Raw genomic sequence first — 16400 nt, forward strand, 5'->3', positions numbered from 1 at the left:
GAGGGGGCCATCGGCCATGTACGCTCTAGAAACAAGTGGCTGGGTGGAGTCCTGCCATCGCCCTCCGCTTGGGATGTTCGTGGTAGGGGGTGGGGTGTGTGTGTGTGTGATGGTGGTCCCCCTTAACACTCACCCTCTGGCTGGGCAGGCAGCAAGGCCAGGCTCTACCCAGGGTGCCCGGGGCCTCTGGTGAGGGCTCACTCTTGGAGTGTGGGGAGGTGGGAAGGGGCCCTGAAGGGGTAGCCAGGGAGGTGGGCTACAGACAGGTGAGGAGCTTTTCCTGGGAAGGGGGAGGCGCAGCTTCCTCCCAGCCTCTGAGAAACTGCTGGGCCTGCTGATGTTGGGGCGGGGTGGGGAGGCCCTCCACCTCCCCATTGTATCTACCTTCCCTCTTCCTCTGCTGTGCAGCCGAGGACCAAACCTTTCCCTGCTAAGGTCTCCCTTCATAGGGTCAGACCCAGGGGCTAGAACAAAGGCCAGAGTTGGACCCTCTTCTTATCCCTCTGTGCAGGCATCCTCCTGCCCTGGGTCCAGGGCCCCCAGCCTGCCTGCCTTGACCACAGGCCAGGGCTCTCCATCAGGGGGCCCTTCCTTGGCCAAGGGAGAATGAAGGGGACGACTTCCTTATGTACAGAAAAATTTTATTGGAAATTTTCTGAGAATATATTTGAAAGTACAGCTCAATGTTTTCAAACAGACAAGGGGTGAAGATGCTTCTCTCCAGGCCGGGCACCATCCAGCTCTTTCCTGGATGTGCTGACAGCCACTGGCTTGAGTGACCTCAGGAAGACATTTGGGACCCAAGAACCAGTCCAGGGCCCGAACCCCTTTGCACTGAGCAAGGCTGACGGCCCGGGCCTGGACTATGCCACCCGCCATGGGCTCTGCTTGAAGCAAATGCTCAACTCCAGTCCTGGTGAGCCTGGGAGATCCCAGCTCCTACCCTGAGCAAACTGGCAATGGAGAAGGGCTATGTAGTTATTGCCTGCGGAGGGCAGCACTCGTGCTAACGGTGCTCCTGCCTAGGACACCACAGCATTTTCATGCAGGGGCAAAGAGGAAGTTGGTCAGAGGTGGGATCTGAGGGGCTGAATTAGAAGTCCAGAAATGGGGAAAAGGTTCCGAGATCCATGCTACCTCCCCTTCATCCTGTGCTGGGGCCGAGGGGCCAAATTCAGGACTCTAGGATTGTCCTACAGTGGGCCCAAACCACTGACTGACCCTTCATTGCTCTCATCTCTGTCCTCGGAATCAAGGCCAATATAGCGCCAAGGCTGCCTCAGACTGGACTCTCAAGGCAAGGAGAAACTGGCCTCTAGTGACAGGAGGGTTCCCAAGTGAAATGCTCTGGCCATCACCCCTGAGTAGTAGACATTGTGCACAAAAATCCATGGTGGTTATGTGACAAGCAGGGCACGAGCTGAGCCTGAACTGGGGGGCCCCTCTTGGCTGTGCAGGTCGGGCCTTGTCTGTCCCCACTGGCTACGAGGACTTGAGAAGGCTGTTTCCCCAGCAGCTACTTGCTCGGCACCTCCGTGCGCTGGGCCTGCCTCGAGAATTGCCCTTGTTCAAGGAAGCCAACAGTCCCTCCAGCGAAGATGTCAGGTAAGGCCTGGCAGTGAGAGGCACCTGACTAACCAGAAGGGTCAGAATAGCTGGGCTTTGGCTCTGGTTCTGGTTCCGGCCAGCAAGCAAACAGGGTGATGGGCATCGCGCTTCCTAGCTTCAGAGCCCCTTGGATGGCTCTGGTGGTGGGTGTCATTCAGGATCAGAGGCCCGGGCACAGCAGGAACCCCTCAGCCTTTTCCACCCTAAGGCAGCAAGAAGCACCCAGGGGCCTGGGGCTGGGGCCTTGCCTCGGGATGGCAGAGGATGTGGTCGTCGGCCACTTGAGTCAGTGTGGCATTAGGAAGAAAACCTTGCAGTCTCAGCCAGCAGTTTCTTGGAAGGGGTGGGGAGAACCCCAGACTAGTGAGAAGTTGGTGTCCAGTGGGGTCGGTCCGAAGAGTGGCTAGTGTTGCAGGGCTGCTTCTGGCTTCTTCTGAGGAGGGCCCTGCTGGCCAAGGAAGGACCCAGCCTTCCCAGGGCCACAGCTGGGTGAAAACAGCCCACATCCAAGGTACCATTAGAAAGAATCCAACTTTCTCTTAAAGCAATAAATATTTACTGTTCAACGCTTATCTAGGACCAGAGAGCAGCAAAAGAGCAGGACAGGAAGGGAAAGAGAATCTTGATCTACAACTCCTGTGACCCAGCCCCAACCACACAGGGCAGGAGCTTCTATTTACAGCCGGCGCCAGTCCAACGTCGCCTTGCATAGTGTCTTGGAAGGCATTTATCCTAGATGGGCCCCCAGACGGGTCCTCTCCTCCTGCCCTGCTTTTTACCAAGCCTTTGTCATGTCTGCCTCTACAGTGCCACGGGCACCAATGGACTGACGTTTCCGGTTTCCTTTCTTGCTTGTGGGTCACCGGAGTAGTGGTGGGTAGGACAGTCCTAGCAGCTGTCCTTAGCCCTGGACAGAGCCTTTAACACCAAGGGGAGAGGCTGCCCAGTTCTATTCTATGGGCAAAGCCGATGGTGATGATGAGGAAAGACGCTGCTGTTCTGGGCTGAGCCTCTGCTCAGACTGGGAGAATATACACGGAGAAGCAGGCAATTGCGGGGGGACGGGCCAGTGGCCCATCTTCCTCCAGCTGTGATAGTTTCTGACCCCTGGACCAGGCCATAACCCAGAACAGAATGCTGCGGAGGGGCTGGGCCCTCTTCAATGCTGGCCACTGGATTTCACTGGGGAAGAGCCCCAAGGCAAGAATGGGGCAGCCTCTTCCCTCTGAAGCTGAATAAATAATAGATGAGCGAGGGAGAAGAGATAGGTGGAATGGCCTCTGTCCTCAGGGGTGTCCCAAAAAGGGCTCATGGTGGTGGTGGTGCTGCTGCTGCTACTGCTGGGGTGTGGGGAGGATGACGGTTTTACTGCAGGGTCTCCACAAAGGCATCAAACTCTTTGACATTCTTCTCATGCACAGCCAGCTTTTCTGGGAGCGAGTCCTGCAAGGAAGGTGGGAAGGTCAGGGATACTCCCGCCCTGTGGGTGCTGCCCACCAGGATCCGAAACACCCCGGACTGGCCAAGCCAAGGTAACAACCTAAAGGGGCAAGAAAACTTCCTGGGGAGAGGGAAAGGGAGAAAAAGAGATAGAGAGGAGGGGAGAGGGAGGAGTAGGGAACTAGAGAGAAACTGAGATTAGGAATGACGGAGAGAAAAAGCCCGAGTGGGTATCAGAGTGGGCTCCTGCCAAGCAGAAGCACCAGGGCAAAGAGGAGGAGCCCACTGTCACACACAAACAGGCAGCAAGCTGGGCCCTTCAGAAGATGCTGACTGGGAGTAGGGAGCTCTGGAAATTGGAGAAGACAAAAATAAAAGGATTAAGGACCTAAATAACAGAACTGGGAGGAACTGGGCCTCTTTCTTCTCAGAAGAGGCAGCCAAAGTGCAAATGAATTGTTTTTCAAGTATGCAGAGCTATTATTATTTTGAAAAAGAAAGATGGTGCCCAGCTGGCCCTTCTCTCCAAGCTTCAAGGTGAAGGAGTTTCAGTCTTCCAAAGACTTCCTGCCAAGGAAGGCCAAACCCTGGAGCAGATTCCTGAGCAAAGCCGAGAGCTGGCTCTGCCCCCTTGGCTTAATGGGATCCTCAAATGGTGCTCCTGTCTTCTAAACAAGTAGATTTCAGAGGGTAACATCCCACTCTCCACCCTCGGGATGAAGCCCAGGATCCTTTTGGTGGACTAGACAGGGCCAATGGGCCCACTTGAGCCTCAAGAATTACAGGAGGAGAGCTTTGCCCCTCCTCCCCAGATTTCTGGGAGCAATGACAGAGGTGGGCAGTGATGGAAACGGGACCCCCATGTTCTGAAGCCTTGTGTTCTTCCCCAGTTAGCACCAGTTAAGCATAAATTGCAAACTCTCTTATTACTAAGCATTTAGCTGTTGTAGCTTATGAATCTCTTCTAACAGTCTTGCACTGTTCTCTCTGGACAGCTGGGGATTCCTGGTCACTTGAACTGTTCCATTCTGGATTTACATCAGTCGTACAGGTCACTGTGGTCACTGTACCTCGGGTGCCCTCCCTACCAGAGAAGGGCATTGCAGGGAGGCCTTCACTGGGGTGTGACTATTCAATAAATAGGCAAACTCTGACTCACCCCTCAGACTACTCCATTAGTCCTTGGACCCTTAATGCCCTAAACCTCTTCTGGAAATAAAGACTTTCACACCTCTGTTCAAGAATGGAGTTTTGAGCCTCCCATTCTGCTAACTTTGGTGTGCTGTTCCCCACACCCAAACCAGAGGGTGATGATGACAGACAACAGAAGATTGGAAAAATGAGCTGGGGCACAGAGGGGTAAGTAAGGCCCTCATCTTAGGAGGGTTTTGTCGGCATGGGGCCTAAGGGGTTGGCGGATCTGAGAGGACGGCTGGTCCTAACCTCTGTTATGGACTGGCTTAGTGATCTTGGATGAGTCACTGCCTCACTTATAAAGTGAGAGACAGGCTCCAAGATTTCTTCCAGCTCTAGATATCTGATTCTTAGGAAAGTAGGGTAGAAGAAGATTTTCATACCAGGTCTTCAGCCATGGATTGAGCCCCAATGTCAATGGAGAGGCTGCTCAGCTGAGGGGGATTTTGAAATTCTCGGTAGAAGGTCCCTAAATCCATGGGGAGAATATCATCTTTTGAGAAGGCCGGCTTCTGTAGAAAGACAATAAAAAAAAACAAACAAGACAAGTATGGGTCAGTGCCTCTCTCTAAGGAAAACAGAAAACAAAATGGGAGGCAGTTTCCTTTCCTGGATCTCGCCTCTAGGGAAAGGCTCCCTTTTCCACTTGGTGCCCCACCTCTTTCTTTTGCTCTTGCTTTCAAATGAGAATCCTTTTCTTTTTTGGTACCTTAGTATGAGTCTCTGATCCCTAGCACTACAGCATGAACTTAATTGATGCTAATGGTCAGATGTTTTTATTAAAAGGCTAACAGACTTGCAGAGAATCTTTTCTAATCTCAGCCAAGAAGCAGGCCCAGAGCCCACTGACTCCTCAGATCCTGGGAGCTAGACCCTGTTCCTCTTCTGGTGCCTCCTCATAATGCCCCACAGTGGCAGGGAGGTCACTCCGGGTTCTCATTTCTGTGGCAGTTGCATACCAGCTATGACAGAGCCTACACTAAGCTCAAAGGCTTCTGGGACAGAAGTAGCAACAGCTTCCCTCCCAGAGGGCCTCGTGCTCAGAAGCTGGAGGCGACAAACTCTATCCCCGTTTCGACATGATGGCACCGTCCCTGCCCACAGAACTGAGGTTCCTTTGAACCACTGGACAAGCTTTGTGAATTGTGGGACCACCAGAGCTTTGGCGTAAGAGGCCCCAAAGGGCAAGTCAGAGTGGCAGCAACTTACAAAGTCAACCATGACAAAGTCGTCATGCGTGTTCCCGCTGCTGCCGCCGCCACCGCCGCCACTGGACCCATCAGAGTGCAAGCTGCCTTGGAGAGGAGATTCAGTGTCTGGGGAGTCGGGAGGATTTACCTGCTCGTGGAACCACAAAGGTCTTGTTTTAGTCCCCTGGGTAAAGGCTCCCATTAGTCATCCCCGGTCTTGGCAGAAAGGTGGCTACAGACTTGGGAGACGACAACGTTAGGAGCCCCAGCCCAGGAGTAAGCTTCCAGGGCAGGTAGTGAAGCCCACAGGAGGGAAGGAGTAGCTTCCTCGGTGGGATACTCACCATGGGATCATTATCCTCCAGCTCAAAGTTTTTGGGAGCAAACATGGCAAAGGGGATGTCCAAATTGGTCATAGTTACCTGGAAAGGTACAAGAAAAGAGAATCAGTGCCAGCTTTCACCTGGCATGTGCAGGCACCTAAAGGGTCAGTCACTATTCTGGATCCATCCATCCACTCTACAAAGCCCTGAGCGCGGCACCGGAAAAGATGCAAAGACTGTTCCTGCTGTTCAAGAGCTTCTCATCTTGCCTGAAGCCGACTCTCCCACTCCATCTGAGGGCTCATGGAGAGCAGGGATCACGGTGAAACTCTGCCACCTCTCTGAGAGCTGAGCACAGTGCCTTGTACCGAGCAGGCACTTCAGCAAATATGGGACCCAAAAAGCCAGTCAAGCAGTGAACCTGGAGAAGCTTGGAGTGCAGACAAGGAGGTTCAATGGAGCTCACCAGCACTGTGTGGGAGCAAGGTGGGCACCTCTAGGATAAGGCCTAAGCTCTTCCTGTTTTGGGGAGAAGGCTTTCAAAGTCATGAGCTCCCCCAAATAACAGTGCCGGAGGCATCACCTGATCCACTGAATTGTTGACAAGAGCTCCCACTTTCCGAACTAAGACAGCCTCCAGGATGCCGCGGGGCGAAGCCCGGCCCTCGCTGCTGTTGGATACCGTTTCGGTGTCTTCACTAGGAAAGGAAGATAAAGTTGGCTGCATGTCAGACTACTTTGCCCCTATGTATCTGCCTCTTGTAGGGCCAATGAACCCAACGGCATGCATACCAGACACACCACATGGGCTGGAATCGGCATATTTTGGACAGTGCCTGCCAACATAGCTAAGCCAATAAAAAAAAAACAAACCCCAAAGCTCTTACCTTCTTAGAATTAATTCTGGCAAAGGTTAGGTGATCAGGTTAAATGACTTGCCCAGGGTCCCACAGCTAGGAAGTATCTTAGCGCAGTTTGAACCCAAGTCCGTCCGACTCCAGGTCTGCTATTTTATCCATGGGGCTACATAGCTGTCCCCAACCTTCCCCACAGCCAACTCTGGATCTTTTCTCTTCTCTTTCCAATCATCCAATATAAATAACAATGTGTGGCGTTTTTCCTAATACCACATACTGTCTGTCCAACTACCACGAAGCCACTGCTGCACTCGTGAAAAGACCCAAGTCTTGGATCTGATTCCCACCGGGTGGGACTGGGGATAATTCTAGTAGCCTCTGCCTGACGGTGTCAGGTTAGACTCCCTATGTGCCTCTCCTGCTCTTGGGTGCAAGGAAAATAGGCTTTTCAAGAGTCCAAAACACACAGATGTTAAGAAAAGGAACACGAGGCAAGAGAAAAGTATCCGGGGAAGCTTTCTTCAGTAATGGCTTTGACAAGAGAAGAGTGTTTGGAATAAGATCAGAGCACAGTACTGTACCCATGTACCAAAGCTGTACCATGGCTAGGGAATGGCCAATGGGTGCTAAGTGCCTCACACCCAGGATCTTCCAGACCCAATCCTTTCTGGGAACTTGTTCAGGAGCCTGTGTTCGGGGCAAAGCAGTGTCTGCCTCTAATCAGGAACAGCTCGAGGCTGGGGGAGCCGAGGATCTTCCAGAGGGGGCTCAGGGCCAGACTGACAGTAAACTTACCTGCTGGAAGGAGTGACGATGTAGTGGGCACCATCAGAAGGGGTACAGGTTGCCATCCTCTCATGGTCGGCCTGGGTGCCATGGGCAGGCTGGCTGGGAGCCAGGGGCACCCCACCTTCTTTCCCTGGAACCATTAACTCCAGGGAGGAACAATAAAGATTCAGTTAGTGATTATAGCATGCCAGCTAGGAGGGGAGCCTCACTCAGATCCTGTTACACTGGCTATCTGGTTTCAAGCCTTTTTGCTAGCAGTGCTGCCATCTTGTGGGAAGGAACCTCCAGGCCAATGACTGCAGCAAGATGAAAGAAAGAGGCACACCTGGGGTGGGGGAACCTTCTCCACTGGAATTCTCAGATTCCTATGAGTGAACCTTCCAAACTCATCTCACCTACAACCCAAAGATCTCTGGAGTGATGTCAGTTAAGTCTCATTTAGGCAGGGAAATCTATCTGGAGGGTTTCACTGTGAGTCCTTGCAAATACTCATGATGTGTGTGTGTGGTGAAGGGATCCCCCACAGCCACACGGGTGGCTTCCTTCCTGCCTTCATGGATACCTGGTGAGGGTGGGCAGCACTCGAGCCAGCAGCAAAGACCACTGGGTGAGCGAGCTCAGCTGATCCAACTCCCAGAGCAGCAGGCTGATAGGCAAGGCGAGAGCTTGCGAGCTAATGAGCGAGAGAAAAAGAGAGAAGGCAAAGGGAGGGAGAGAGGGAGGAGAAATTGGACAAGTCCAACAGTGTGAGCAGGTGTAAAGACCCATGAGAAAGCAGAGTTACCCAGCATCCCAGGACACGCTCTGGGGCCCTGGGCCAAGGCTCAACAGATGCGGACATTTCTTTGTAGGTAAAAAGAAACAGAAACTAAAGAGGGGTGAGGGGATTGGTAGACACCAGTTGGCTTGCTTTTTGACAAAGTTTGGATTTCTGGGTTGACAGCCAGGAGAACTAGGCTGGAGCTCTCTTGGAGTCACTAATATTAGTGTGTCTCCAAAATCTTTCCCTTTCTCCAAGGCTGTCCTTGGTGAGTCTTTGTAACAGAAGCTGGTCTTCTCAGTTCTAACCCTTTCACCCTTTTGTTTATAGTTTAAAAATGGAAAGATTACCAGCCTAGAATTGTTTATTTGGAAACAAGATATAAATAACTCCCTGTACTTATCACATCAATGGAAGGAGGAGGGCCAAATGCAGATCCTATTTTGGGTTATTAAGGTCTTGGTTCTCCCTGTAAAACCAAACCACCCATTCTAGAATAACAATCCCATAAATCCAAAAGGGCACTGGGGAGTATTAAGTGGCACAAAATAACAACTTTTTTTTTTTAAAAAGGTACCGCATTCCCTGTCTTCCCATCACGGACTCACTTGGTGGGAAAAGGCCAGTCCTGCCATGGGGACCCTCAGAGTATCCGTCACCACAGGAGTAGGGGTCTGAAAATATGCCTTACTGACAGTGAACACACACTAGACACAGACACAGAAGAAACAAGAGAGGAAGAAAGAACTTGAGAACAGAGTGGAGAGTAGCTGGAGGAGCAAAGGCCTGGAAAGGGAAGGCCAGTTGCCTTCTAGCTGGCCCCAGTGTTCTGGTGGTAACCCAAAGCTAAGTGCAGAGGACTGAAAAGTGGCTGTGACCTCTGGAAGGGCCTGGATCAGCCCCCAATGTTCATAGGAGGAAATGAGGGCAAAGTGGAGATTTCAGCACATGTTCTTTGGCACCAAATATGGGCCTTTTCTCTTGCTTTATTAAATTTTGGAAACAAGAACCTGCTGGCCTTCTTCCTGAGGAGAGAATCCTGTGCTAGAAGGGGCTGAGTGGGAGTGGGCTGTCTGCTAAGAAAGACTAAGCAGGCTAGCTTCAAGGCTGGAAGTCAAATTTCTAGAGTTGCTTCTGACAACCAGAAAATCAACTGGAATTAGAGTAAAGGCCTTTTCTCAGGCCTCATTCTTGAGCTCTCTGTAGCCGCCTGGCATGGCCATTAATTGTCACTCACAAACGACCTGGTGTCCCTCAGGGCCCTCTTCTCTTCTTCCTTTAGCTCACTTCCCTTGGAGATCTCATCACCCCCATGGATGTAATTACCAGGCTGATGATTCTGAAATCTACCCTTCGCATCTCCAATCTCACATCTCCAACTGCTTTTCAGACACCTCAAGCTGGATATCCAATAAGACAGCTGAAACTCAACATGCCCAAACAGAACCTTCTCCCCCTCTATAACTCCAGAGGACACCTCATCCTCCCAGTCCCCCAAAGTCACGACCTCGACATCATCCTGGACTCCTCACCAGCTCTGGGCACTTAGGCCCAAAGTACTGCCCAGGCCTGTTGATGGCACCTCTGCAGCATCTCTCAAAGAAGCCCCCTTTCCTCCCTGACTCTGTCTTCATCCTCTCCCACTTGGCCATCCAATAGTTGGGGAGGGGGTGTCTGGGGGGCCCATCTCTCCACCCTCCAGTCAGCCACCAAAGCATAGGCAGGATCATGTCACTCCCCTATTAAATGAACACTAGTGGCTCCCTGTCAGCTCCAAAGCCAAGTAAAGAATGCTCTGTTGGACATTCAAAGCCCTTCATAACCTGGCCTCCTCCTACCTTTCCAGTCTTCTCGCACACCCCCTCCTCTGCTCCCACTGCTGACCTCCCTTAAATCCTCACTAAAATCCCACTTTCTACAGGAAGTCGTCCCCAGCTCCTCTTCATTCCAGAGCCTTCCCCATTATATTTCCTCTTTATTCTGTAGCTGGCTTGCTTTGTACGTATTTGTTGCACATGGTGTCCTCGACTACAGGCTCCATGAGGGCAGGGACTGTCTTTTTCCTTTTCTGTACTCCCTCCACCATTTAGTGTAGTGCCTGGCATATGTTATGGGCTAAACAAGTCAACACTGAGTGACCACCAATGGTGCTATGGATTCTTCTAGGTCTTGTTCCAGCTTTAATTAGCTAATTAGAGCCCACAAGGTTCACTGAGGAGATAACAGCTCATCTTATGTAGCAAAAATAGGGGCAGAATTGTTAAACCTGAAGCCTCAGTAGCAGGCAGGGTTACAATGAAGAAATGGCTCAGATCTGTGCTGAAAGCACCCTGGCCTCCACCTGCCTTTCTCCAAAAGGCACTGCCTGTCAGATCGCTGGGGGAAAAGGGTGGTGGTGGTACGACCTCCTCCTCTTTCTCCTGTCAGCTGATAGGCCGGCATCACTCAGTTCACAACTAGAGCCAACAGGATTCACTTGAACCTGATCAATGGAGTGGCTTAGGCTTAGGTGCCCTCTTGTATTTCTGCATGGAATGGAAAGAGCACCCAACTGGTTTTCCAGAGCTGGGCCACATCGCTGGCCACGTACTGCTTAAAATTTCAACTGCTGAAAAATGTTTCATTGCTTTGGACCCCCCCCCCCTTCTCCCACCCCAGCACTGGCTGAAGAAAGCAGGCCAGCCTTTTCACTTTCCAGAGGCTGCAAAAGGCAGTAAGGGTGCTCTGCCCACTGTGTCAGACTGCTAAGAACCCCCCATGGGCTCAGGGGCCCCTCCAATATGAGCCAGGATAAGCCTGGAACTAGAGGCAAGGTTCAGTTAAGGGTGGTGGGTGCAGTGGCACTGGGGGCCATCTCTGATGGCCGAGCAAGCCTCTCACCCCAGCCCAAGGGCACAGGCAGGGGAAATGCTTTCCTGACCAAGGCTGTTGAGGACACCACTCTGCCTGGCTCCACTGACTTGGCATCTGACACTAAAGAAATACTCTTGACTAGAGACTGGCCTTCCCTGGACTAGTGTCAAAACCCGGGTGTGAGCTCAACCTTCTGTGACATCGGGAGCCACGAGGACTCTCAGGAGTGAGCCCAATCACCATCCGGTTTTGGCCATGGCCGGTCCACACTACCTCCCACCCTCCAGCCACAGGGCAGCCTGGCCTGCCATGTAATCAAGCTCTTAAGGCATTCAAGAACCTCTCACTTCCTCCTACCTGGGATGGAGGGGAGGTGGAGAAAGAGGTGGTGCACACTTCCTGGGAGTCTTCCACAGATGGGTACGTTACCCCAGCATCCTCTCCAGTCGTCCTAGGAAAAGAGGACACTTCATAGCAGTGTGGATGACTTCAGAAAGAACAAAAGCAGAGAGTGTGTGGGAATGGAAGGAAGGGGAGTTTTCAGGTAAAGAATCAGTGTTAAAACAGGAACGACAAATGTCTAAAAATGGTCTTTATTTAATACTAGCAAACGAGGCAAGCGGAAGAATGATCATCGAAAAAGGAGGAAGACGAGAGCAGTGGTGCAGACACGTGGCCCGGGTGTTCTAGCCAATCAATTCCTTGCCCCACGACTCCCTAGCCTTCATCGTGCCACAAAAAGACTGTGAGCACTGACTTACTCAAGGCCCAGAGTCACTCCCTGAGCAGCAGCACCGGGTGATACGCCTTTGTTCCAATTCTAAAAAACCCTTTCACTAGGGACCTCGCTGGCCCCTGGCAGAACAGGCCTCTGAAAACCACCCGTGGACTGAGGAGCCTGCTAACCACGCCATACCTGAAGACACCAGAGTCCTCACTACCAAGACAGTCTGAAGCACGACCACCACAAACACTGATACCCAAGGCTCGAGAGAGCCAGGTCTGCCGGGGAGGGCCCTTCCTAGAGGTGACAGAAGGGACGTGGCCCCTGCTCGTCCACGAGTGCTGCAGGCAGGGCCTTGCCAGGCCAAGCAAGCTGGGGGCCGTTAGTGCCCTTCTTGTTTCCTCACCTGTAGTTGCAGGGGTGCATGGGCGAGGAGCTGGGATAGGGACGGTCCACAAAATGATCAATGACAATCCCCATGATAGGTGGGGTCCTCTCAAACTGCCTGCAAGGCAACAAGCAGATGGTGTTACGTTAGCGTGGTTTCTGGCCCTTCCCCTGGCATCTGCTAGTAGGTCCACAAGTGTCCTAAGCCTTGCCACGTCACGATCCTCCACCAAACCTGAGATCCTGGACCAACAGGCTCTGGGGCACTGAGCTACTCACTCTGCTTGGGGCGGTTTTACTTGCTCTTGCTCTCTCTCTTTCTCTCTCCTTCGAAGATCTTAAGCTTCATATGGGAAGGGGGGGAGGGGATTACACAGGAGGAGGGAGCATAGCTGGCATGTAGGCTCAGTTCACAAAGCTCAAGAAAGGGGAGGATGCTCTAGGCTCCTGCTCACCTGGTAGACATGAAGGCCAGGTTAATTCTGTAGGCACAGGACAGTGTGATGGTGCCTACTGGAGTGCCTACCGTACCAACTCGGACAGTCTGGAAACCTAGAAGAAAAGGAAGCTTAGTGTTTCCTTCTAGAGATAATCTACGATTTCCTTCAGGCCCATTGAGTGCTGGCCTTTCCCTGAATTACACACAGATGAAAATCCCTATAGTCCGAGGACTCTGCTTTCTTTCACACAGGCATCAAATGGCCAAGGACAAGGAAACTTCCAGGTCAGAAGGACACTGGCTTTCCAGAGAGATGAGAGGTCCAAGTTGAGGAGTCTAAGAAGTATTCTACGGTTGGTTATGCCTGTGCGGAGTTCTGTCTCACGCACAGTGAGGGGTAGATGCAATGAAGCTGCCTTGCCAGAAGTGAGCCCGTCCAGGAGCTGTCCCTGAGGAGGGGAGACCCTTGGGTGACACAGTCATGAGCTCTCCCAGAAACAGCTGGCCTGGCTCTTCCATGGACCCCCACTGAAGGGTCTGGGGTAGCATCTTACACAGTGAAAAGGGCCACTAATATGCTGGCTGTGCAGACAGGACAGTACCTTCTCCTAAGCCGTTCAGCTGGACTTCTCCAAAGTATATCCTGTAGAAGGAGATAAAGGAATGCTGCATGAATTTGGATTTTTCTTCTTTCTTTTAAAAAAGTTCTTACCTTCCATCTTAGTATCAATACTAAGTAGTGGTTCCAAGGCTGGGAAATAGGGTTAAGTGATGTGTCCAGGATCACAAGCCAGGAAGTGTCTGAGGCCAGATTTGAACCCAGGACCTCCTGTCTCTAGGCCTGGCTCTCTACCTACTGAGCCACTTAGCTGTTCCTTATTTCTGAGTTTCAACAATAGGTGGGGTTCTAGTCTCAGCACTCCAAAGAGAAGGGTGCCATCAACACTGCAAATGCTAGTGCCTTCCCTCTGGGATGACCATCCATCCAACTTGGATCCCGCTTGCATGGATATGGCTGTCTTCCTTTCTCTGAGCTCCCAGGGCTCTACACAGTGTTAACAAAGGCCTGCTACTGCCTGGTGCTAACTTACCCAATTCTTAGTCATAATGAAAGATTAGGAACTCTTGTGGATCTCTTCTTTCTTCAACAGTGTACTTGCTAGGGAACCTCACATGTTCAGCCACCTTTCAGGTGTGTCCGACTCTCTGTGTCCCTATTTGGGGTTTTCTTGGCAGGGATACTAGGGTGGTTACCATTTCCTTCTCCAGCTCATTTGACAGATGAAGAACTGAGGCAAACAGGGTCAAGTGACTTGCCCAGGGTCACACAACTAGCCCTAATTTCAAGCCCAATGCTCTATCCACCGCCATCTAGCTGCCAACCTTTGAGTCCAATGGAAGCTGCTCACAGAATCAAAAACACCTAGCTGAGAGGTGATAATTAAGATTATTCTAAAAGACACTAGCCAGAGTGGCGGAGTCATCATTCACATTTTGTTCCCCATAAAAACAAGGCAAGCATGTGAACTGGGAAACCAGATTTCCCAACCCAATGAGATTTCTAATCTGGGATAATTAGCTTAACTTTCAGCTTTTAAAAATACAGTAAGAAGCTTTTAAATTTTGTTCATCTCAGGAAGCTGACATTAGTGAAAAGTCTGACTCATAGGCCATCTGAAAAGGAATCTTTTAAAATTTATAATTATTTCCTAGGTTACTTATAGTAACAAACTAAATACTCATGGAGGTGCCGGGCTGTGGTGCTACCTACCTCCCTATAATGAAGAAGGCAGGCAATATTGCAAAGACAAGAGCAGAAAATAGAAGTAGAAAAATGGACGAATATTTATTGCAGGAGACCCAGGGGCTAATGAAAAAGCCCATGCTTCAAATGATAATCAGGTATAGGAGAGGAAAACTAGGAGGCATTCTGGCCCATAAAAACAAATGATGTGCTTCTGCAGGGAACTGACAGATACCCTTTTTTTAAAAACTCTTACCTTGGAATCAAATATTACGTATTGGTTCCAAGGCAGAAGAATGGTAAGGGCTAGGCAATGGGGCTCAAGTGACTTGCCCAGGGTCACAAAGCTGGGAAGTGTCTGAGGCCAGATTTGAACCTAGGACCTTCCATCTCTAGGCCTGGCTCTCGATCCACTGAGCTACCCAGCTGCCTCCCTGGCAGATATTCTTAAGAGACTGCCCTGGCATCAGTCAATCAATTATTTATTTAAAGAGCACTTGGCTGAAAGGATCAGACATTTCTTTGCTTGGCTTTTTAAAAAACTTTCACCTTCTGCCTTACAATCAATAATAAGTGTTGGTTCCGAGGCAGAAGAGCAGTAACGGCCAGGTGATAAGGGTTAAGTGACTTGTCCAAGGTCACACAGCTAGGCCATGTCTGAGGCCAAATTTGAACCCAGAACCTCCTGCTTCCAGGCCTGGCTCCCTATCCACTTAGCTGCCCTTTCCAGACACTATTTTTAAAGCATTTGTAAGGATTCAGCTTTCCAAAGGACTGAAGGGGGGGGGGGGGGGGGGAAGAGAAAAGGAACAGCCTGAAGTATTCCAAATCAGTTACTATAGGTTCAATAAAGTGTCACAATAATTCAGACTATTTAGGAGCAGGGAAGGGCCTCCAAATCTGACCAAAAGTGGGTTAGCTAAAAGAACTAGCACTATTTAACTTAGAGAAGAGAAGACTCTGGGTTAAGGGGAGAAGGGGGCTGGTGGTGGCAGGAGAAGTCATCTCAAAGCATTTGTGGGAAAAGTGTTAAGAGTCTGCTTGGCCCCAGAGAGCAAGCTAGGAATACTGGCTCAACAGAAAGAAAGACTTATTAAGCAATGAGCCTGCCCTGAGCGGCACAGACTGCTTTGGGTGTAGTGGCTTCTCTCTCATGGGAGGGCTCGGGAGGGACAACTGTCAGCCAGTCCTGCCAGTCCAGAAGACCCCAACTGATGAGAAAACAACTAACCCAACTTGAGGAAGAACAAAGTCAGGCATGCCACAATCACTTCATTACCTTCTCTGACACGAAGGCTGGATGGTCACATGGGTGAAGGAAGAGGCCTAAGCCACTGGTACATTTAAGTTCTATGGTACTTCGGTATTCTTATCAATGAGTTAAGAAGTCATGGTCCTAGACCGGGGTGCCAAACTCAAATGAAACTATACATAAGGATCCCCATGGCTAACCTACGGACTAGAAAGCTACCTGTTTAACATCTTTTATTTTATTTTAATAAACAGTTTCCAAATATATATATTACCTTAACTTCCATCTTAGAATTAATACTGTATGTTGATTCTAAGGCAAAAGAGTGATAAGGGTTAGGCAATGGGGGTTAAGTGATTTGCCCAGGGTCACATAGCTAGCAAGTGTCTGAGGTCAAATTTGAACCCAGGATCTCCTATCTCTAAGCCTGGTTCTCCACTTTTTAATCTGGTTCTGGCTATACTTAGAGTACTATTCCCTGTGTTTGATACCTCTGGTTTAGACTAGTCACTTTCCATTTGACTGCGACTGGGAATATTTGGGTGTTCCTGGAAAACTATCATTTATTTGGGATAAAAATGGAGGCAGGAAATGTTTGCTGTAATAGCAACAAACTGGAAATCAAGTCAGATCCCACAGATTGGGGATTGTGGTCTATGAATACAATGAAATATTCCGATACTCTAGGAAATGATGGATATAGAGAAACCAGGAAGACTTGGATGAACTGATGCAAAGTGAAGTAAACAGAATCAAGAAAACAATATGGAATTTTTTCTGATTTCTTTAGGCCTCAATCATCCCAAGCTGGCCTCAGTATTTGTAGCTCAATGACCTATC

At 50.4% G+C, this 16400-nt stretch overlaps 1 protein-coding gene across 6 annotated transcripts in view; it reads right to left on the reverse strand.

The window, feature by feature from the left end:
• Positions 1-624: 624 nt before the first annotated feature.
• The window catches only part of ATG13 (autophagy related 13), a 36387-nt gene continuing 20611 nt past the window's right edge, over positions 625-16400 (reverse strand). For 3 of the 6 annotated variants that reach the window (XM_003341564.4, XM_016423493.2, XM_056801854.1), the window contains 12 exons: positions 13167-13207; positions 12581-12677; positions 12145-12243; positions 11372-11465; positions 8770-8868; positions 7964-8074; positions 7408-7544; positions 6339-6453; positions 5777-5854; positions 5452-5580; positions 4626-4754; positions 625-3051 (listed from right to left, as the gene is read on the reverse strand). In XM_003341564.4, coding sequence (XP_003341612.1) covers positions 2974-3051; positions 4626-4754; positions 5452-5580; positions 5777-5854; positions 6339-6453; positions 7408-7544; positions 7964-8074; positions 8770-8868; positions 11372-11465; positions 12145-12243; positions 12581-12677; positions 13167-13207 — 1207 coding nt within the window. In that variant the 3' untranslated portion in view covers positions 625-2973. The remainder of the gene's footprint in view (positions 3052-4625; positions 4755-5451; positions 5581-5776; positions 5855-6338; positions 6454-7407; positions 7545-7963; positions 8075-8769; positions 8869-11371; positions 11466-12144; positions 12244-12580; positions 12678-13166; positions 13208-16400) is intronic. The other 3 variants (XM_016423494.2, XM_016423495.2, XM_056801855.1) reach the window with 3 other exon arrangements.

Source organism: Monodelphis domestica, chromosome 6, assembly GCF_027887165.1.
Source record: "Monodelphis domestica isolate mMonDom1 chromosome 6, mMonDom1.pri, whole genome shotgun sequence".
NCBI lineage: Eukaryota > Metazoa > Chordata > Mammalia > Didelphimorphia > Didelphidae > Monodelphis > Monodelphis domestica.